Below are 22,550 nucleotides of genomic sequence, written 5' to 3'. Positions count from 1 at the left end.
GAACCAGCGGATGGAAGACTCTCTCTCTCTCTCTCTCTCTCTCTACCTCTCCTTCTTTGTGTAACTCTTGACTTTCAAATAAATCTTAAAAAAAAAAAAAAAAAAAAAAAAAGCGAATCCGCCAGCCTGCGCTGGGCTGCTCCGGGGACATGGACAAGCGCCACGCTCCTCCCTTGGGCGTTTTACAGTCCTGGTAGTTCTGTTAGCCCGAGGTGTCCGCGCCTGTCCTCTAGGATCAACGCGTAACAAAAGGAATCCACTGGGGCTGGCGCCGCCTGGCTCACTAGGCTAATCCTCCGCCTGCGGCGCCGGCACACCGGGTTCTAGTCCCGGTTGGGGTGCCGGATTCTGTCCTGGTGGCTCCTCTTCCAGTCCAGCTCTCTGCTGTGGCCCGGGAGTGCAGTGGAGGTGCTTGGGCCCTGCACCCGCATGGGAGACCAGGAGGAAGCACCTGGCTCCTGGCTTCAGATCGGCGCAGCACACCAGCCATGGCGGCCATTTCGGGGGTGAACCAACGGAAGGAAGACCTTTCTCTCTGTCTCTCTCTCTCACTAACTCTGCCTGTCAAAAAAAAGGGGGGGGTGAATTGAGGGGGTGGTACAGCTGGCCCTAAAGATTCTCATTTCCTTCTCTAATAAATAAGAACCTTGACCAGCATTGTTGGAGGTTGTTGAGGGAATTCCAGGTCTGGTTAGAACCTACCACCTGCATGGAAACCCCACCAGCACCACCAACTGAAGCTGCCTGGCCATTATAAACATTCCCTGAAGGGCAGGACATCCCTGGCCAACCAGGGACTTGGACATGAGCTGAACATGCACCCCGCAGCCCCAACTCCAGTCCATAAAGTGCTTTACCCCAACCCCTTAAGCAAAGACAACCGGGATCTCGCTCTGAACTTTGTATATAAATACCTACCGTCCTCCAACCACCCCGTCGTCAGAGATGGGCTCTTCCACACATCGGGCGAATGAGCCAGGTTTGGGGGTCCAGTAGCAACCCTTCCAACCAGTTGGGAAGGCTTCCACTTCCTAGAGGATTATAAGCACACGCACACACACGCATCACCAGATTCACCAGGCTGGAAGGGCCCTGGCTCTTTTGTTAGTTGGAGGTTTGGGGCTATAGTGAGCAGGAAACAATAGATACAGTATCAGACACAGAATGCAGAAAGTAGATACAGTGCCCACGGGTCTGCTGCACAGGCAGATACCCACAGCCTCTCTCCTGCGTGGGCACCCTGTGCCACAGTGCTGATGACGGACCCACCGACACACTGTCACCGTGAGTCTGTTTACATTAGCACACTCTCAACAGTGTACATTCTGGGGGCTTGACAAATGTCTAACGACACCCATCTTGTGTCACACAGAGAAGCCACTGCCCTTTTCAAAGTCCTCCAAGCTCCACTGTTCCCTCTCCCTTCCGGGAACTCCTGGAAACCACTGATCCTTGAACTGACTCCATAGTTTCGATAGCAGCGATGGCTGGAATAGAGGTTCTTGGAGTCCCGTGAGAAAGGGATTCCGGGTGAGACAGAGTAGCAGTAAGCGAGGTAGCTAGGTTCAATGAGGTAGTGATCTGTCAGAACAGATGGGCACCTCTCCAGAGTGCCTGGTCCACGTTCCTACTAGGAACCCTATACCTGTAGGGTGTGGGGCCCCAGTCTTCCCACCGTTTCTCCTTCCCCCTACCCTCTTTTCCTCAATGAAGGGCTTCCTGGGTGTGAAACAGGTGAACTTCCTCCTAAGGTTTTGTGTCCCAGTGTTAGACTGGGCACCCCCCTTGGCACCAGGCAGACATTCTCTGGGGCAGAAGGCTGATACATGGGCAAGACTGTTGTGTAAAATACCAGGCCACTACATTCCTATCCACAGGTGCTTTGCTTTCCTGAGGCCCCTTTCACACACATAGGCTCATTAAAAAAGTTTTATTTATTTTTAAAGTCCGAATTACAGAAAAAGGGAGAGAGAGAGACAGGGAAATCTTCCATCTGCTGGCTCACTCTTCGTATGGCTACAATGGCCGGCAGTGGGCTACACCGAAGCCAGGAGCTTCATCCAGGTCTCCCATGTGGGTGGCAGGTGCCCAAGCGCTTGGGTCATATTCTGCTGGTCTTCCCATGCCGTTAGCAGGGAACTAGCTCAGAGTATGGGATGCAGACGTTGCAGGCAGCGGCTTTCCCCACTATGCCACAGCGTCGATCCTGCATGAGCTAATTCCTGTCTTCCTGTTTAACTGTTGTATTTTTTTCCAGGATGTCATAGAGTTGAGTCAGCTTGGCTTCCCTTCCTCGGCAATATGCATTTTAGGCCCCTTCTTGTCTTCTCGTGGTTTGACAGCTCATTTCTTTCCATGCTGAACAACATCCTACTGTCTGGAGGCATCAGTTTGTCCAGTGAAGGACTTCTCGGTTGCTAGCCAAGTTTTGGCAGTTACGAATACAGCTGTGTGCAGGCTTCTGGGTGGACAGAGGATTTCAGTTCGTCTGGTGAACACTAAGGACTATCAATGCTGGATCTTTTGATATTTTTACGGTTTTTTAAAAGACTTATTTATTTAAAGCGTTAGAGAGATCTTCCATCTGCTGGTTCACTCTCCAGATGGCCACAACAGCCAGCGCTGGGCCAAGCTGAAGCCAAGAATCAGGAGTTTCTTCCAGGTCTCTCACTTGGGTGGAGGGGCCCAAACACTTGGGCGTCTTCTGCTGCTTTTCCCAGGCGACGGCAGGGAGCTGAATCAGCAGTGGGGCAGCAGGGACACGAACCGGCGTTCAGATGGGATGCCAGCGTTGCAGGTGGCGGCTTACCCCGCTATGCCACAACGCCGGACCCTGGTATGTTTAGTTTTTTAAGAAACTTCCTCAGGCAGAAGTTGAACCTACTACGCCAAGCCCTGGCCCCTCACATGAATCTTAAAGTCAGTTAGTCAGTGTCCACGAAATAAAACGACAGGGACCAGGTCTCCCGTGTGGGTGGCAGAGACCCAGCTACTTGAGTCATCGCCAGCTGCCTCCCAGGAAGCTGAAGGCAGGAGTGGAGCCAGGACTCAAACCCAGGCCCTCTGATATGGGGCACAAACGCCTCAACCAGCGACTGAATCACCAGGCTCTCCCTTGTTTAGCTTCTTAGTCATTGTTAGGACACAATGAAGATTCCTTATGCCAGACCAGAAACAAGAGGTCACATCTATATTTATCAAGTATATTGCTTTGTAAAGATTAGTTATTTATTTGTTTGTTCAAAAGGAGTGACAGACAGCAAGATGTCTTGCGTCCACTGTTTCACTCCCCCAAAGGGCTGCAATAGCCATGGCTGGACCAGGCCAAAACCCGGAGCCAGGAACCCACTGCCGTCACGGGCATGATAGCAGGCGGCTGGTTCGGAAGCAAAGCAGCCAGGGCTGAACGTGCAGCCCATATGGGATATGCCGACATCACCAACCGGGGCTTAACCCATTGTGTTACAACACCACCCCCGCATCCATTTATTTTAATGTGCTTTCCAGTCGTTTGTGTGCACACCCCAGGTTTGGGATCAGGCTCGGATTGACTCCTAGCTGTATCTTTTTATTGACTTGTTTTTTAAACAAACTGGAGCTGTGCAACTCCAGAGATGAATTGGAGACAGCAGCTGACAACCTTGCCGTGAAATTAAAGGCGATACAGCGCGCCTGGACGTGGCTGAGAGTCCTGGCACGGCGCCTCTTGCTCTTGTTTCCCTGGGGTTAGGGTTCCGTCAGCCAAGCTGAAGGACTTCTTCAACTCACAGGAGAACCTGTCTCGCATCACAAGGTTCTCTCTGCCGCAAACACTGCTGTCCCTCCAGGCGGGACTTTGGGAGGTCGGTGTTGTGCCCACCCCTGCTGTCCCTCCAGGCGGGACTTTGGGAGGTCGGTGTTGTGCCCACCCCACCATCCCCATCATCTTGCTCCTGATGAATGAATAAAGGCAGGAGTCAATTACTGGAGCCATCACACTGCCTCCTAGCGTCTACACTGGCAGGGAGTTTGAGTTAGGAGCTGGCTGGCACTGGGTGTTGAATCCAGGTACTCTGATAGAGGACACAGCCCTGGTCAATAGATTTTCCTTAAAGGATTTATTTCATTTATTGGGGAGGCAAAGTGACAGAGAGACAGGGAGAGAGATCTTCCATCTGCTGGTTCACTCCCTAGATGCTCACAACAGCGGGGGCAGGGCCAGCCCAACACCAGGAGCCAGGAACTCCATCCAGGTCTCCCACTGCTTGAGACGCCGTCTGTCGCCTTCCCAGGGCGCACAGAAGCAGGAAACTGGATGGAGAGCAGGGGTGGGGCTTGGACCAGGTACTCCAGTGTGGAACGAGGTGTCCCAAGCAGCATATCAGCCTCTGTGTCAAACGCTGCTCCTCTAGCAGATGTTGAAATCAGGAAATGCGATGCTCCTAGTTTATTCTTCTTTTCATCTGATATAATTTGTAATGTTTATTTTCTTCCATTTGAAGGGCAGAGTGATAGAGAAATCTTCCATCTGCTGCCTCACTTCCTGAATGCCTTTATCAGCCAGGTCCGGGTCAAGCCAAAAACAGGAGCCAGGAGCTTCATCCAGGTCTCCCACATGGGTGGCAGGGACCATCACCTGCTGCTTTCCCAGGGTGCACATCAGCAAGGAACTGGGTCAGAGCAGAGTAGCCAGGACTCCAACCAGCACCCTGACGCCGTGAGCTTCATCCAGGTCTCCCACATGGGTGACGGGGGCGGCCCAAACACTTGAGCCATCTTCAACTGTCCTCCCAGACGCAGTGGCAGGGAGGAGGATCAGAAGCAGAGCAGCCAGGACTCGAACCAGCGCCCATATGGGATGCCGGTGTCATGGGCAGTGGCCTAACCCCCTGCACCACAGCACCGTCTCTGCTCTATTTTGTTATCTTAGGATAGCAAACTGCTTTGTAGCTCAGTTGAATGCTTTGGAGAGTTCACTGGAGAAGCCTTGCCTCTGCTAATCCTGTTTATTTCTGTTGTTTATCAAATGATCTTTTTTCATTCTCTTGTAATTTTTTATGTTTTCAAAGATTTGTGTATTTGAAAGGCAAAGTGACAGAGAGAAAGAGGGAGAGACAAAGAGTGAGAGATCTTCCATCTGCTGGTTCACTCCCCAAATGGCCGCGGTGGCTGGGGCTGAGCCAGGCCAACGCCAAGAGCCTGGAACTCAATCCAGGTCTCCCATGTGGAAGGCAGGGGTCCAAGTACTTGGGCCATCTTCCAGTGCTTTCTCAGGTGCTTTGACAAGAAACTAAATCAGAAGTGGAGTAGCTGGGACGCGAACTAGTGCTCCAACATAAGATGTTGGTGTTGGCCGGCACCATGGCTCACTAGGCTAATCCTCTGCCTGCGGCACCAGCACCCCGGTTCTAGTCCTGGTTGGGGTGCCGGGTTCTGTCCCGGTTGCTCCTCTTCCAGTCCAGCTCTCTGCTGTGGCCCGGGAAGGCAGTGGAGGATGGCCCAAGTCCTTGGGCCCTGCACCCACATGGGAGAGCAGGAGGAAGCACCTGGCTCCTGGCTTCGGATCGGCACAGCTGCTGGCTGTAGCAGCCCTTTGGGGGAGTGAACCAACGGCAAAGGAAGACCTTTCTCTCTGTCTCTCTCTCACTAACTCTGCCTGTCAAAAAAAAAAAAAAAAAAAAAGATGTTGGTGTTGCAAGTGCTGACGACCTGCTACACCTGGTGTTGGCCCCATAATCTCTGTTTTGATTGTTATAAGGGAGCATTTTTTAGAGCAAGAGACAGAGGCTTACGTCTAATAAGTCCGGTCTCAAGCTGGTCTGTGGGGAGCAACTCGGACTAGACTAAGTTACTGGAATTAAGACTTATTCTATGCATCTGCTCTCCCACAATATGGCGCTGGGAGAGGAGTAAACAGCTTCTACACAGCTGCCTCCAGTTCGACCAATAACCTGCAGGAGCTGATCCTGCTCCTGATTGGAGGAGAGCAGCGTACTCGGCGTGTGGGTAGCAGAGTTGGGATTGGTGGAAGAGGACTATAAAGGAGGAGAGAGACAACATGCACCAGGAACATCTAAGGGGAACGCCTGAGGAACATCTGAGCAGCCCCCGAGAGAGCCGGCCGGCGGTGTGCCGCTCCCCCGCGGAAGTGGGGAAAGTGGCAGGGGGAACCGCCCTTCCACGGAGGTGGAGGGACGGCAGCCAACCCGGGAAGAACCAGCAGCAAACCCGGGAAGGGGCCAAGCAGACAAAAGAACAACGCAGGGTCTAGTGTCGTTCCTCCGCGAAGAGGGGGAGCTACACTGGTCCCCCGATCTCTAGTAACCTTTTAGTGTAAGTGTATCCTTACGCAATATGCAAGATGCACTGAACAGGTGAAATTCAAATTGAGATGAATCTTTTTTTAATCTTGCAACACTAATGGCTGTGGGTGGAGCAAAGGCAGGCATGGCCAGGTTGCTTTGAATCTCATACAGTGAATTGGCTGAGGCACAAACCACACAAGTTTATTATAGGAAAGAAAGCACGCCCCTTCAGAATCAGGAGTGAGCCAGCAGATCAGAGACCTGGGCCCCCAAACATCAGTAGTTACACCTTTTAGGGGGTGGTCGGGTATTGGGTGAGGGGCCCTCAGTGTCTCTCCCTCTGGAAGATTTGTTGATTTATTTGAGAGGCATAGTTATAAACAGAGAAAGAGAGAGAGTTTTTTCATCCATTGGTTCACTCCCCAGATGGCCACAACGGCCGGAGCTGGGCCAGACCGAAGCCAGGAGCCAGGAGCTTCTTCTGGGTCTCCCACGTGGGTGCAGGGGCCCAAGCACTTGGGCCATCTTCTATTGCTTTCCCAGGTGCATTAGCAGGGAGCTGGATTGGAAGTGGAGCAGCCGGGACTCAAACCGATGCCCATATGGGAAGCCAGCGCTGCAGGTAGAGACTTAAGTGCCAGGCCACAGCGCCGGCCCCTAGCGTGTTTCTGAGGTCATCTGTCTGACATGTAGGTCATCCAGCCGTTGGCATATCTATACTCACAGCTGCTAAGTGAAGTTTTTTCCATGCTTCCAATTTTTAAACTTGCAATTTTTTTCTCAACTCCAAGTAGCCCTTCTCTGTCTTTTCTCTCAAGGCCAAAGATAAGGGAGGCAGAGGAAGAGAAAAAGAGAAACAGACTGAGATTGTGGGAGTTTGTAATTTTTTTTAGCTTCCTGGAGGGAGGGAGGAGGAGACAGAGATCTTCCACCTGCTTGTTCACTCCCAAATGATCTCAACAGCCAGGGTAAGCCAGCCTGAAGCCAGGAGCCTGGAACTCCACCTGGGCCTCCCATGTGGGTGCAGGGGCCCAAGCACTTGAGCCGTCTTCCACTGCTTTCCCAGACGCATTAGTAGGGAGCTTGACAGAAGAGGAGCAGCCAGGACACAAGCCAGGGCCCGTATGGGATGCTGGCACTGCAGACAGAGGCATAACCTACTATGCCACACACAGCGCCAGCCCCGTACAGTTCTTCTTTGTTAAGATTTATTTATTTATCTGAAAGGCAGATCCGGAGAGAGAGAGAGAGAGAGAGAGAGAGAGAGAGAGAGAGAGAGAGATCAATCTTCCATCCTCTGGTTCAATCCCCAGATGGCTGCAATGGCCAGTGCTAGGCCAGGCTGAAGTCAGGAGCCAGGGGCTTCATTCGGGTCTCCTGTGTGGGTGCAGGGGCTCAAACACTTGGGTCATCTCCCCCCGCTTTTCCCTGGCCAGTAGCTGGGAGCTGGAGCTGCCGGGACATGAACCAGTGCCCATATGGAACACAGGTGTTGCAGGCAGTGGCTTCACCTGCTATGCCACAACGCAGGCCCCTAATTTTGCCTGTTCTGGACACTTCATATAGATGAAATCAAACATGACTACTTTGATAAGTTTGTGGAAACTGAATTCAAAAATAAGCTTATCAAGCTGCAAACGCTTTGCTTCCCGTGTACGCTACCCATTTTCCACGAACTTTTGTAAGATCTAGCATCTGCTTAATTTCTAAAAAATCTTGCACCAAAATGAACTTATCTCTTAACTCCAGTTTCCACAAATTTTGTGAGATGCACACATACAATATGTGGTCTTTTGTGTCTTTTTTTTTTTTAAGATTTATTAGTTTATTTGAAAGGCAGAGAGGGGGTCCATCTTCCATCTGCTGGTTCATCCCAAAAATGCCCACAACAGCCAGGGCTGGGCCAGGCCAAAGAGCAGGAACCTGGGGGCCAGAGCCGTGGCTCACTTGGTTAATCCTCTGCCTGCAGCGCCGGTATCCCATATGGGCACTGGGTTCTAGTCCCGGCTACTCCTCTTCCAGTCCAGCTCTCTGCTGTGGCCCGGGAAGGCAGTGGAGGATGGCCCAAGCGCTTGGGCCTGCACCTGCATGGGAGACCAGGAGGAAGCACCTGGCTCCTGGCTTCAGATTGGCACAGCTCCGGCCATAGCAGCCATTTGTGGGGTGAACCAACAGAGGGAAGACCTTTCTCTCTGTCTCTCTCTCTCACTGTCTAACTCTATCTGTCAAATAAATAAAAATTAAAAAAAAAAAAAGAGCAGCAACCTGAAGCTCCATCCTGGTCTCCCCGGTGGGTGACAGGGCCACAAGTAGTTGGGTCATTGTCCACGTCCTTCCCAGGTGCATTAGCAGGGAGCTGTATGGAAAGTGGAGCAGCTGGGACTTGCTCTGAAACGGGATGTGGGTGTCCCTGGCTGTAGCCTAGCCCACGGTGCCACAGTGTCCACCTGGCTGTTTTCACTGAACATGTTTCAAGGCTCCTCTGTGTTTTGGGATACAAAATAAACCACTACAAGAATGGCTGAAGAGCGGGCCTTGTAGGGAGCAGGTTAACCACCATCCCTTGGGGCACCCACATTGGAGTGCCGGGGATCCAGTCCCACCTCCGCTTCTGATCCGGCTTCCTGCTAAGTGCTTCCCAGGAAGCAGCAGATCATGGCTCAAGACTCAGGTCCCTGCCCTGCATGTGGGAGACCAGGATGGGCTCCTGCCTGCTGACTTTGGCCAGGCCCAGCCCTGGCCGTTGAAGCCATTTATGGAATGAACTAGCAGATGGAAGGTCTGTGTGTGTGTGGCTGTCTGTCTGTCTTTCTGTCTCTCCTTCTCTGTCACTCTGCCTTTCAAATGAATAAACAAATCTTGAAGAAACTTGAGCCACAGTCTGGTATCAGCCTCCAGTCCCACCGTGGCTGCAGGACCTGAGCCGCAGATCACAGCTCTGAGCTGTGAACCTTCTCTCACCCAAGCTGCCCCCAGAGCTCACAGTGTTGTCTAATGTGCCAGCCCCAGGGGACGGAGGTGCTCCCTCCCCTCTCAGGAAGGCTTGGCTCAGGCATCCCTGGCCTGGAGGGGCTTCTCTCACCCCTGGCTCTGGACCCCTCCCTCCCATACGCACCTGCCCACAATTCACTGGAGGACGTGTTTGTGTGTCGCTCCCTCAACCCTGGAAAGCAGGGTTTTAAACACTGAGTCCCCCAGGCCGGGTCAGAGGATTCTCCCTGCCAGAGGCCAAGGCACACAGCAAAGCCATCGGGCCTTGGCCCAGGCAGACTGCCTGAGAACAGTGGCTGCACCCTCTGCCCCCCCGCCCCAGGAAAACCCAACTCAAGACTGGGCCCCAGGGGGCAGCCAGACGGGTGACAGCTTCACTCAAGACACAAAACAAAGTGTGCACCCACAGGACGCAGGATGTCTGGTAGTGTGTTTATTCACACCGCCACGCAGCTGGTTAGAACCCTCTCTATTGCACTCAATAAATGGCTCTTAAGCAAGCAGGCAAGCGCATCACAGGGCGTTAATGTTAAAGACAGACATTTCAACACGGGATGTGGAGAAAGCACTGGGAACACCAGCCCCTGTGCCGGCACCCGCTCTGCTCTCTGCTCCCAGGAGACGGCCCTGTTTGTCCCATAGGCCCAGGTGTCCCAGACCCCCAGGGCACACAGCTCAGCCCCGCTCCCGCAGTGGGACCCCCTGGGGACCAGCACCCTGGGCTGTTTCACCCTTCACTCCTGGCTGCTCTGGGCTGTCAGCGAGACTGCACAGGCCCTGATGGGGCCCGCTCTCGTGTTTCCCCAGCCAGTCAGCACCCACACGGGGCCTGCCACCCGCGGGGCGTGGGGGCTTCCAGAGAGTTCCTCAGAGGCCCTCAGGGCCTCCTCCCTCCAGCAGCTCCTGTGGGGGCCCCCACCGCAGTCAGCACGCAGAGGGACAAGTCCAGAGGAGGGGGCAGGCTGGGTTCCTCCGGTTTGCCCACGGCCCAGAGAGCACAGAATCAGCCTGACCAGCGGCTGTGAGCTTCAGGCAGAAGTACAGCCCCCTGCACAGGTCCCCAGGTCAGGCTGCCCGGTTAGGCCCGGGGCACAGTCTAGGCCTCGAAGCGCAGCTTTGCTTGGAAGTGTTCACAGCGGGCGTGCTTCATGGTCAGCCCGTAGATGGGGGTCATGTCCACCGTCGTGCCGGGCGACACGCTGAATTCCACCTGCTGCAGCAGCGTGGCCAGGAAGAGGAAGACCTCCAGGCGGCCGATGGTCTCCCCGATGCACTTGCGTTTGCCCAGCCCAAAGAGCAGCACCTTCTCCGTCAGCGCCTTGTCCACCGCGCCGCTGGGGGTGAGAAATCGCTCGGGCCGGAAGGCTTCGGGGTCACCCCACAGCTCCCTGGAACCAGAGGGAGGCAGCTGCTTGGGTTGAGCCCCCCAGGAGACCGGCTGAGACAGCCGCCCACACCCAGGAGGCTCGGAGCCGTCCCTGTCCCTCCCAACTCACGGGTCGTGGTTGTTCTGCCACTGGTTCACGAAGACACAGCGTCCCTTGGGGATGTAAAAGCCACCCAGACTGGTGTCCCTTGTGGTGCTGCAGAGGGAGGAGGCTCAGTCAGGCTCCTGGCCACAGGAGAATGAACCCCTGTCTCCCACCACCACCCTAACCAAGCACGCGGACTGCAGCGATGCCCGGGAGGCAGGACTGGATCCTCGGAGCCTCACCTGTGGGGGATGGTGAAGGGGAGGAAAGAGGTGTGTCGGAAGGTCTCCATGATGACGGCCTCCAGGTAGGGCAGCTGGGGTCTGTCGGAGAACCGCGGCCGCCGCGCCCTGCCAACCACAGCGTCTGCAGAGCACCCGGGGGCGGTGGATCAGGGGCTGCACAGACCTGGCCTGGGAAGGCCGCCTCAAGCCTTTGAAGGCCGTCCCCACCACCTACCCAGCTCCTCCTGGATCTTTCTCTGTATGCTGGGCTTGGTCACCAGGTACATGAGGCTCCACGAGATGGCAGTTGTGACCGTGTCAAACCCTGGGCGGCACAGAAGAGAGGGAAAATGACTCAGCTGGCGAGCCAGGGCACGTGGGTGCTGCGAGGGTGCGGGGACGGGGGGTAGCTCCTACCAGCTCCGAAGAGGTCCAAGACAATACCAACGGTCTTCTCGTCCGACACCTGGACGTTGGCATTCTCGTCCAACCTGTCCACCCGGTAGTGCTTGATCAGGCTGTCCGTGATGTCCCGGATGTGGCCCTGGGGGGGGGGGCGGGGCGCGCAGGTGAGCGCTATCCCACCTGGAGCCTCGCTCCCACGAGCACCCCCTGCAGCCGCCCCTCGAAGGCTCTGGCCTGCCTTAGAACGCAGTAGCCCGACTCAAGCGACACGGATGCACCGAGCGCGGCGCTATTACCGGGATGTGCTTCCCACCCTTTTCCTTCCCGGCCCCCGAAACCGCTGGTGCAGGAGCCTGCGGTGAGCGGCCACTGCTGTCTGGCTCGTGGAGAGGTTCCAGGTCCTCGGCTGACTTCTGAACCCCAGGCGATGCCTCCCTGAGGCCTTGCCAAGCCCCCCAGGGCCCTCCGCCTCCCCGGCCCTGCGGCCCGTCTCCCGTACCTTCTCGAAGCTTCTGCAGTGCTCCTTGACCCTCTCCTGGGTGAAACTGTAGAACCTCTCGTTCAGGTCCTTGAAGGTGTCCAGGGCAGGGTTGGGCAGGTAGCGGAGGATGGGGAAGAAGTCGGCGGGGCTTCCGGAGGCCGCCACCTTCCCGAACTCATCGTTCAGGTTGACGAGGCTCAGCAGCTCCTGGTCGTCGTGGTCATAGCGCCGGCCAAAGCACATGGCACAGATGACATTGGCCACGGACATCACCACGTACCTGTAGGGGTCGAAGCGCCCCGCTGCCGCCATCAGCTCCTGGAACTTGCTGATGAGGTTCTCGGCCTCCTGGCTCACGTGCTCCTCCAGGTAGCAGGAGCTGGAGGAGGCGGGGTCGGAGGCCACGGAGAAACTGTTCAGGGCGTTCTGGGCCAGGCGCCGGCGGGCGGCCCACACGGGCCCCGAGTCTGAGCCGAAGATCATGCTCTGGCCCTCGGTGACGAAGGAGAAGCTGTAGAGGTCAGGCCGGCCCTTGAAGTCGTCGCCCTGCCGCACCAAGGCCTGCTTGATGGTGTCCAGGCCGCTGAGCACCACCACGGGCGTGGAGCCCAGGCGGATCTGGAACACGTCCCCGTAGCGCCGGCTCAGCCGCGCCAGCGCCACGTGCGGGTTCTTGCCCAGCGTCAGCACATGCCCGAGCAGGGGCCAGCCCCAGGGTCCCGGCAGACGCTTCAGGCCTTTGGGGACCCGAGGTTTTGAGGCTCCAGCCACCCAGAACACCAGGCAGAAGACGGCAGAGGCCAGGAGCAGCTCGGTGGCTGAGATGAAGGTGGGGAGTCCAAAATCGGAAACCATGGCGGACGTGGGGGTCTCCCTGGTGGCTGCAGGAAGAAAGCAACGCAGCCGTCAGGTGAGGGATGAGGGGGAGCCTCCCCACCCAGAGCGCCTCACTAGGCGCACACCGGAGCAAGCTATGGGGAGAAGCCACTTGTTGAGCTGCCCTACTGTGCGCCAAGAACGTCCTAGTCATTCTCTGTTCAGTAACGGCCACAAGCCTGCCAGGGAGGCCAAGGTGAGGCTCAGAGAGGGCAGGTGATTCGCCCAAGGTCGCAGAGCCAGGAAGTGGCAGCTGCAGACTCAGCTGCTGCAGGGGTCCACAGCGTGTCTCCCCCCACCTCCCCGTGAGTCCCACCCGGCGCTGGAGCCATTGCATCCACACAGTTTCCTGCCCGTGAATGGCGTCCTCAATGTCCAAGTGGCCCATGGCACGCTGGAATAAGCACAGGATTGGAGGGTAGCATACCGAGTCCCACCTCTCTCGTTCGGGACCCTCGCAATCAGCCAGTCTTCTGGCCTCATTGCACGCTTGGGGAAGGCTGACCTGCAGAGGGGGCACGGACTGGCCCTGAGCCTCCTGGGGACAGTGCTGAGCCGGGGCTCGCCCCCCCCCCCCCCAGCAGGCTGCGAGCCTCTAAGGAGCCCTGGAGGAATTCTCCCAGAACCCTGCCTTTTTTTTTTTTTTTTTTTTTTTTTTTTTTTTTTTTTTTTGACAGGCAGAGTGGACAGTGAGAGAGAGAGAGAGAGACAGAGAGAAAGGTCTTCCTTTTGCCGTTGGTTCACCCTCCAATGGCCGCCGCGGCTGGCGTACCACACTGATCTGAAGGCAGGAGCCAGGTGCTTCTCCTGGTCTCCCATGGGGTGCAGGGCCCAAGCACTTGGGCCATCCTCCACTGCACTCCCGGGCCACAGCAGAGAGCTGGCCTGGAAGAGGGGCAACTGGGACAGAATCCGGCGCCCCGACCGGGACTAGAACCCGGTGTGCCGGCGCCGCAAGGCGGAGGATTAGCCCGACGCCGCAAGGCGGAGGATTAGCCTAGTGAGCCACGGCGCCGGCCGAACCCTGCTTCTTTGCTGCTCCATCCCAGGGTCTACGCTGGGCAGGCAGCGCAAAGGCCACTGCCAAAGCCACACCGCTCTCAGCCCAGCCCTCTGAGCTCCTCCCACCCGCCCTTTATAAGCGGCTGGAGATCAGGTGAAGAAATCCCGGCCAGGATTTTCGTTGAGCTCAACTCTCAATGAATGAAGAGTCCCCGCCTCCCCCTTCTGCTGGTCCCCAGGGGCAAGAGTCAATGGAAGACTCCCACCAGGCCACCCGAACCCAGGGAGTCAGGAATGGACCTGAACCCAGCAGAAGCGGAGACAGTACTGCCTGCAGGCTTGGTCTAGGAAGGGCGAGTGCATCGTGGACCATTCTGTCCACGGATCGGGCTCTGCCTGGGGCCCCGGGCTGTAGGTAGGTCAGGAGGCCCGGTGCTGGGGTTCAGGTGGGTGTCGATGGTCATTTTACCTTTCTGCAAGAGAAAGCAGACCAAGAGCCACCCAGCTGTGCCCTGTTGGAGGAGCCGCCCACTCCGTCTTACAGTAGGGGCTCCACGTTCCCACCTCAAGCCCCAGAGCCCCCTGCTGCTGTCGGCAGGTTTCCTGCAGGAGCCGAATCCCCAGGTACACTAGATTCTAAGTCCCTGGATGAGCAGGGCCACTGCCAGGCCTTGGTGGCCACGGGGCCCCCTTCTGCTCAGTGGGTGTCCGGGGACCTCCAGCTATGTGCCACGGGAGGAGGCGAAGGCCCATGGACTTGGCTGTCCCACAGCTGCCTGCCTGCAGAGGAGCCCACAGACAGGGAAAGTGGCTGGGGAGAGCACAGGTGTGTGTGTGTGTGTCCTACTCAGAACAGCGCTCTGGTAAGCAGTACTTGGGAAAGAGGAGCCCACTGGGGCTGCCCTTAGATAGGGCACGGTACAGCTGGAAGAACCTGGCAGGCTCCCTGGGTCTGCCCTCCCACCCAGAGAAGACCCCTCCCCCAACACAGAGCCTCTACCCCCCAGGTGGCCCCGATGGGGGCAGCCCCAAGCTTGCCCAGGGTGTGTGGGCATGGAGCTGGAGCTGCCCGTGGAGTCCCGACCAGGGCTGGTGTCTGTACGCACAGGTCTGGGACGCGTCGTAGGAACTGGGCTAAGTCCTGTCCTTCCCCCGGCCTCAGTGCCCCTACTGGGGGCTGCACTGACTGGCCACTGAGGACAATCCCGGCCTCTGCTGCTCCCTAGGAAACCCTGTAGGCACCAAAATGTTCCTTTCACAGGGAGTGAAAGGAACACTCACCTGCACTCACCTGCGGATGCAAGGTGCCGAGCTCCTCTGGAAGTGAGAGGGTGAGAGGAGACTCCAAGGCACGGTCACCTCCAGGGTGAGGGCCAGGGCACTGCCACCTTTATAGGAGGCTGCGTGTGGCCACGCCTCCTTTACTGGAGGGGGGGAGGGAGGGGCTGCCCCCAGTGGGTGGGGGGGAGAGGGAGGGCTGCGGGGCGGGGGGCTGGGCCCTCCAGGGTGGGACGAGAAGGGGGAGGAGGGGACAGACAAGACCTCCACAGGGAGGCCTCATCTAGGTGCCTGCACATAAGGGGTGGAGGCTGCGGATACCTGGGACCCCCAGTTACAAGGCACCCCCTTATGCATCGCGGGGGTTTGAGGCAGAAGCCGGAGCTCACCCGGAAAAGGGGGCCTGAGGGGCTCCGTCGGGAGATCCGGATCTCCCGACATCATTTTTGCACCGACCGGCACACGGCGGTGCCAGTCCCCCTTCCCCCATTCGCTGCCCAGCCAACCGGCCAGGCGGGGCGGGGCTGCCCGCTGGCGACCGCTCCCCCGGGGTTACTGAGTCCCTGCTCGCGTGAGAAGCTCAGCGACCCTGTGCCCGAGGTCACGGCCGCCGGAAGGCCAGAGGCGCCGCTGAGCTGGCCCCGTCCCCCAGGGCGCGACGACCCGGCGAAGCTCGCGCTCACGGACCGAGGGTCGCGCGGGCTCTCCGGGCGCCGCCTCCGGGGTCAGGCGCGTGGCGACCCAGGGCCACCTCCCGCCGGACCCTGGCCCTCGAGGTTGCCCCTGGGCTCCAGGAAGGAGGCCAGGGGGTCGCTAGTACTTTGCGGGGGCTACAGAGCGCAAGGGCTAGAGGGGGCCCCCCGGGACCGGCCAGGGTGCGAGGGGGGAATGCGAAGGGGCGCGGAGGCTCCCCCGCCCGCGTCGGAGCACCTGCAGGCTTGCAGAGGCCAGAGGTCGCGCGGCCCCTCCCCGCGCCACCTGGCCGGGGGCGCGGCGCCCAGGAGTTGCGTGAGAAGGGCTTGGAGGCCCGCGCAGCCAACTCGCCGCCCGGGTCCCTGGCTGGGCACGGGTCCCGGCGCAGTCACGCGAAGTGGGGGGAGGGGGCCAGGGGCGCGGCTCTTAAAGGGCCAGGGCCTCGCCCGAGCGTCGCAGGCGCGCGATTGGAGAGGGGGCGAGGCGGGCAAAGGGCCCGGGCTTGCGTGCGGAGCTCGCCTCGGCCTGCGCGTCCCGTCCGCGCTCTGGGTCTACGCCCAAGGCTGCCTCGTCCGACGCCGCGCTGTCCGTGCGAGGCCGAACCCTCCCGACCTGGGGTGTCTGGGGACAAAAGCCGTGTTTGCGTGTCTGGCTCAACCTGTCCCCAGCTCACTCATCACTCCGCCAGCCCCAGCCCCGCGAACGGCGTCGGCGGCGTGGTCCGCACTGGCCCAGGCCCAGAACCCGGCCTCGCCTGCTCCTCACCCACCTCTCCCTTGCGCAAAATAAGTAGCAAGCGCCTACTGTGCGCCAGGCACAGGGGGCCTGCGCCCCGAGGGAGGGAACCAGGTAGAAAGCGAAGGAGCAGGTTGCAATTCAGACAAAGCGGGGTGGTCATCGGGGCGCGTGGATGAAGGCAGCACCTGGTGCAGGCAGCGGCCGGTTTTGGGGTGGAGGTGGGAGTGGAGGGAGCAGAACCAGGGCACTGGAATGGTGCCTCCCCCCCCCCCCCCGTGCACGAGAGACCTAGCAGCAAGGCTGAGGTGGGTGGGTGGGGTCCTGGGGGAGCAGCCCTGCCGTGTGGGGGGAGCCCTTGGCTGAGCAGCACGGGGCTGCCTCTGCGAGCCATGGAGACGCTGCTGGGGTCCGATTGGAGCAAGACCACGCCCATCATTCTGATGACAGCCACCTGAGAGCGAGGGCAGGTGTCGCCAACACCACACCTGTGCACTCAGCCTCTGGCCTGAGTTCCCACCTTCTTTATGCTCCTTCCACCTCCTCCACCAGGCAGCACCCCGAGTGTTTGTTTCAAAAATACAAAACCTCAGCCCGGGGCTGCAGCTCAATAGGCTAATCCTCCGCCTGCGGTGCCGGCACCCCGGGTTCTAGTCCCGGTTGGGGCGCCGGGTACTAGTCCCAGTGGCTCCTCTTCCAGTCCAGCTCTCTGCTGTGGCCCGGGACGGCAGAGGAGGATGGCCCAAATGCTTGGGCCCTGCACCCCATGGGAGACCAGGAGGAAGCACTTGGCTCCTGGCTTCGGATCGGCCATTAGGGGGATGAACCAACAGAAGGAAGACCTTTCTCTCTGTCTCTCTCTCTCACTGTCTAACTCTACCTGTCAAAAAAAAAGTTTTAAAAAAATGCAAAACCTCATTTAAAAAATTATTTATTTATTTATTTACTTATTTATTTGAAAGGCAGAGTTACAAAGAGGCAGAGAGAGAGAGAGAGGTCTTCGACCCACTGGTTCACTCCTCAGATGGCCACAACGGTCAGAGCTGCACCGGTCTGAAGCCAGGAGCCAGGAGCTTCCTCTGGGTCTCCCACATGGGTGCAGGGGCCCAAGGACTTGAGCCATTTTTCGCTGCTGTCCCAGGCCATAGCAGAGAGCTGGATTGGAAGTGGAGCAGCCGGGACTTGAACAGGGATGCTGGCACTGCAGGTGGTGGCTTTACCTGCTATGCCACAGCGCGGACCCCAAAACCTCATTTCAAAATCACCCTCTTGCCTGAGCCCCTCTCGTAGCTCCCACCACCCCGAGAAGGGTTATCAGACTCCTGAGCAGAGCCTGCCGGGCCTCTCCCTCTAACTTTGCACGCTCCTCTCACGCCACCTCCTCCAGGGTGCCTTCCTGGATCCTGTCCTCAGCTGAGATTTGCTTCCAGCCCTTCTCCTTGGCCATCGGACCCTTGCTGTGACATGCCCCCACACACACACAACCTGCCACTTCTTCCTCCGTGCCCTAACGTGGGGAAGAACCAAGTGGGAAGTGGGTCTGTGAGCACCGTCCTGGCGAGACACTGACTTACAGATGGGACACAAGGAAGGTGACATCACCCCCAAAATGCAGGCGACAGGGAACACTTCCAGGGCATCCTCTGCGTCACCACTCACCCCCCCGCTGCCGTGGGGTCCATCCTTTAGTCTCGACTGGAGCTCGAGCTGCCAAGAGGACTGGCTGGTGTGGCAGCCATGGCGGCGAGGCAGGGAGCGAGGCCTGAGCTTCCCCTGGCCGGAGAAACAGTGGCCTGGGCACGGGTGCTGGAGGCCACCGCATGCTGGGGTTCTGGGCATGGGTGCTGGGAGCCCACTGCATGCTGGGGTTCTGGGCATGGGTGCTGGGGGGCCACTGCGTGGTGGGGTTCCTGACCAGGGTCTCAGGAAACCCCATCTCTCTGTAGAAGGTGCATTCCTCACTCACATTCCTCCAAGGGGCTCTTGGCACTGGCTGATTCATTGGCTAAAAAGCCAGTTCTCCCATTTCTCAGCTGGACAAACTGAGGTCAGGAGGGCAAAGGCCAAGGGCACAGCACAGAGCCGGTCCAGGCAGAACCTGGCTCCCAGGCCTCTTGTCCACTAGACAGGGCCCTTGCACCATGATTTACTGGCCCACGGGGGCAGAAGGTGGACGAGCTTGGCCTCTGGACCAGGGTCCCCAGCCCCCAGGCTCCTGGGCAAGAGGCAGCTGCATGGCCTTGTGAGAGGCATGCCCTTTTTGGGAAGGGGGCCCTCACTGGGCACTGGGCAGAGAAGGAGGGAGCTGGGCAGGAGGTTCGAGGACCTTGGCCTGGAGCTGAGCACATTCCTAGGTCAAAGTTCCACGCCTTTGCGTGAGAAGCACTTGGCTAGGGCTCCCCAGGGATCAATACCAGGCACACAAGGGCAGGGCCAGGGGCAGTGGGCAGTGGGGAGGACAGAGGGCTCTGGGTTGGAGGGGCAGAGACCCAGCCCAAGGTCTGGGCTCAGCGGAGTCGTCCAGCCCAGAGCTTTGGGCCAGCACCACTGAGGGCCCTGTGGCAGGGGACTGACAGGAGCCGCCCCCCGAAGAAGAGCCCACGCTGGGTCAGGAAATGCTACAGGAGCAGCCAGGGAGGGGGTTAAAGGCCATCATGGAGTATGAGGAGCATGGACGGGCGTCCCTGCATGGGCTGGGGCTGTGGCTATTTGGGAATCTGGGTGGATGGAGACCTGGGCCATGTCTCCAATTGCGCCTTCATCCCATCTAGTCAACCCAGCTCTGGGTTCTCAGTTCCGTCCCATCCTCCCCTGCCCGTCCACAGAGACCCTTGGCTCCCTGGCTCCTGACTGCTGTAATTAAGGATCTCCCATATCGGTCTTGGCCTAAGCTGTTGTCCTGACATCAGCACGAAGGTGCCCTCTTTCACTCTCAAAGGAGCCTGGCTCGGGGCCGGCGCTGTGGTGTGGCAGGCTAAGGCTCCACCTGCAACGCTGGCATCCCACATGGGTGCCGGTTCAAGACCCGGCTGCCCGGGAAGGCAGTGGAGGATGACCTAAGTCCTAGGGCCCCTGCACCCATGTGGGAGACCTGGAGGAAGCTCCTGGCTCCTGGTTTCAGATCGGCACAGCTCCAGCCATTGCGGCCAGTTGGGGACTGAACCATTGGATGGAAGACCTGTCTCTCTTTCTCTGCCTCTCCTCTCTCTGTGTAACTCTGACTTTGAAATAAATAAATAAATATTAAAAAAAAGAAGAAGAATTCTGACCCTTGGGATCCAGAGCTGTGGTGTAGCAGGTTAAGACTCTGCCTGCAGTGCAGGCATCCCACATGGGCGCCAGTTCAAGTCCCAGCTGCTCCATTTCTGATTCTGCTCCCTGCTAATGGCTTGGGAAAGCAGTAGAAGATGGACCAAGTGCTTGGGGTCCTGCACCCATGTGGGAGACCCTGAAGAAGCTCCTGGCTCCTAGCTTGGCCTGGCCTAGCCAAGGCTGACCAAAGTGGCCATTTTGGGAGTGAACCAGCAGATGGAAGCGCTCTCTCTCTCTCCTTCTCTCTCTGAATCTCTGCCTTTCAAATAAATAAATAAACCTTAAAAAAATTCTGACCCAAGGGGCCAGCCAGGGCGGCTTACCCAGCCGAGCCTCTGAGTGACAGAAGCCAACAAGACCACTCAGGCTGGACAGGCTCCTAAGAGGTCGCTCCTGTTGAACAGCTGGGCCCTGGATAGAATGGCCTCCAACAGGCCCACTCTGGGGGCTCAGCATGTCTGCGGAAGCCCCCACTATGGCTGCCGAGGGCCATGGCAGGGTGGGTCCATTGCGTCTGGGCCCTGTGGGAGCTGTGCTGGAGGCGCCGTGGCTGGGGTGGCCCTGGGACGCCAGCAGAGCCGGGTCCCAGGCGTCTGCTGCCCCTTTGCTCCCTGCTGCCCGAAGCCCTCTGCCCTCCCGCCTGCAGCTGTGCTGAGGCGGAGACCCCGCCCCTTACAGAGGAAGATTCTAGAAACAGGGGAGCAGCCTCCTGACTTCGGCCTGCAGGGCCCTCCCCAGCCGGCTCCCTCACCCCCTGCAGCCCCTCCTCCTCCCCAGGCACAAACCCGGGCCAGTCCCCACCTGTGTCCATCAGCCCAACGCAGTCCCTCACCTGGGGTCGTGCAGAGGGGCCATTTGTGCAGGTGAGAGAGACCAGGAGGGAGGCTGCAGCTCCTGAGCGCTGGCCCAGCAGAGCAGGGGTTCGGGGGGGGCAAAGGCAGAGCCCCCAGAAGGCGGCTGTGGAGAGGCTGCCGAGCAGAGTGTGGCCCACGCAAGGACTGCAGCTGTGGCTCAAGGCTCTCAGGGCTCCTCCGCACTGGCTCTGTGCCCTCCGCCCTGCTGGGGGTCAGGAACTCACCCAGATCTCCCACTCCTGGAGCAGGCGTCCCCACTGCCTCCTGGGGGCTGCATTAGCAGGAATCAGGCGTGGGATGCCAGCAGCTGAACCACCAGGCTTGGCCCCCGCCCCCTAGTTGACTTTTATTTTCAGCCCTGAGAGACCTCAAACATACTTTACATTGAGAGTCGGGAGCAGGAAGTGAGGTACCAGGTCCAACAGGGTCAGTTCAGGGGACCCCCTCCGGCCACGACGGCTTTGGCACCAACCTGGGGGTGCCACGGGTCCTTGTTAGCTGCTTGCCTGCTGGTGCCAGCCCCTCTGTGAAGTCCACGCTGGCCGCTGTAAGGACAGAACACACCCACTGTGCGACCCGCACTGTATTCAAAATCGAGGGAGGGGCTGGCGCGGTGGCCCCGTGGGTGAAGCTGCCGCCTGTGACTCCGGCATTCCACATGGGCACCAGTTTGAATTCCAGCTGCTCCACTTCCGATTCAGCTCCCGGCTAATGCGCCAGGGAAGGCAGCAGAGGATGGCGCAAGTGCTTGGGTCCTGCCTCCAATGCGGGAGACCCAGATGGAGTTTCTGGCTCCTGGCTTCGGCCTGGCCCTGCCCTGGTCGGTGAGACCATTTGGGAAGTGAGCCAGCAGATGGAAGATTTCTTTCTCTCTCTCTCTCTCTCTCTCTTTCTCTCTCTCTCTCTGTCCCCCCATCTGTCTATAACTCTGCCTTTCAAATAAATAAATCTTTTCTAAAAGATCGTTAAAATATTTATTTATTTGAGAGGCAGAGTAACAGAGGAGAGAGAGAGAGAAAGAGAGAGAGAGATCTTCTATCAGCTGGTTCACTCCCCAGATGCCCACAACAGCCAGGGCAGGGCGCAGTGGAAGCCAGGAGTCAAAAATTCCATCCGGGTCTCCCATGTGGGCGCAGGGACCCAAGCACTTGGGCCATCCTCTGCTGCCTTCCCTGGCACATTAGCAGGAAGCTGGATTGGAAGCCGAGTGGCCAAGGCCTGAACCAGCACGCCCATAGCGGATACAGGTGTCCCAGCTTAACCCACTGGGCCACAACAGCTGCGCGCCCCAGGCTGGCCCCTCGAGCCGCATTATGTGGCAGTCACGAGTGGGACTTCACAAGGCGATGTCTTCACAGCGGGGCTGAGAGAAGCAGGCAAGCAGCTAAAGACGGCAACGGCAGGCCAGACTGGGAAGACTCGCGTGAGTGGAGACGGGAGCCCGAGCCGCAAAGGCATCCTGGTGTTGCATTATAAGCAGCTCTGACCCGGAAGCACTGTGTTTCCTTGAGGAGCTTTGCGGGAGGGAGAAGTGATGGGAGGAGGGCAGACGTCCCCCGCAAGGGAACGACAGCACGTGGGAAGGCAGAAGGCAGACCAGAGCGATCCCAGGGCACCTACATCTACCTGCTACACCGCAACGCCGCCCCATGTCTCTCCTCTCTCTCCAACTCTGCCTTTCAAATAAATAAATTAATAATCACACAGAAGCTGTCACAGCCATGAAGAGTCCAATGACTAAATGTCTCCAGGTGTCCTGGACAAGACCCTGGAAGAGAAGAGACGTTACGCAAGCCAAGGGCCTCTGAGTAAACTGTGAACTGTAGTCAGTTCATGAAAGTTCCATTCTGTACCAGCACGGCCTAGCTTGGCCCTTGACCCGTTTTATGTGCACAGCTTTGCCGTCCTACCTTCCCCAGCCTCCAACCCCCGCTGTGCTCTGT

General features: G+C 58.3%; 1 protein-coding gene across 2 annotated transcripts; it reads right to left on the bottom strand.

Moving 5' to 3' along the window:
* Positions 1-9,693: 9,693 nt before the first annotated feature.
* LOC149123224 (cytochrome P450 1A1-like) lies at positions 9,694-15,098 on the bottom strand. 2 transcript variants are annotated; one of them, XM_089310863.1, is made up of 7 exons: positions 15,017-15,098; positions 11,876-12,738; positions 11,389-11,515; positions 11,207-11,296; positions 10,990-11,113; positions 10,772-10,858; positions 9,694-10,663 (listed from the first exon to the last, which is right to left on the bottom strand). In XM_089310863.1, the coding sequence occupies exons 2-7, from the start codon at positions 12,710-12,712 to the stop codon at positions 10,372-10,374; spliced, it is 1,557 nt and encodes a 518-aa protein (XP_089166989.1). In that variant the 5' UTR covers positions 12,713-12,738; positions 15,017-15,098; the 3' UTR covers positions 9,694-10,371. The 2 variants fall into 2 exon arrangements, with proteins under 2 accessions (XP_089166989.1, XP_089166988.1); XM_089310862.1 differs by having other exon boundaries at positions 15,027-15,098.
* Positions 15,099-22,550: the final 7,452 nt, after the last annotated feature.

The sequence above is a fragment of the Oryctolagus cuniculus genome, chromosome 12 (assembly GCF_051225735.1).
Source record: "Oryctolagus cuniculus isolate XC-2025 breed Fujian yellow rabbit chromosome 12, ASM5122573v1, whole genome shotgun sequence".
Taxonomy (NCBI): Eukaryota; Metazoa; Chordata; class Mammalia; order Lagomorpha; family Leporidae; genus Oryctolagus; species Oryctolagus cuniculus.
The sequence above is the reverse complement of the archived record's forward strand: the minus strand, read 5'-3'. Positions and strand labels throughout refer to the sequence as shown.

Coding starts and splice junctions, on each gene's coding strand:
- LOC149123224 (XM_089310863.1), bottom strand. CDS start 12,712: ATGGTTTCCGATTTTGGACTCCCCACCTTCATCTCAGCCACCGAGCTG. Junction 11,516..11,875: donor ACTGCAGAAGCTTCGAGAAG/GTACGGGAGACG, acceptor CCCCCCCCCCAG/GGCCACATCCGGGACATCAC. Junction 10,664..10,771: donor TGGCAGAACAACCACGACCC/GTGAGTTGGGAG, acceptor CTCTGGTTCCAG/GGAGCTGTGGGGTGACCCCG.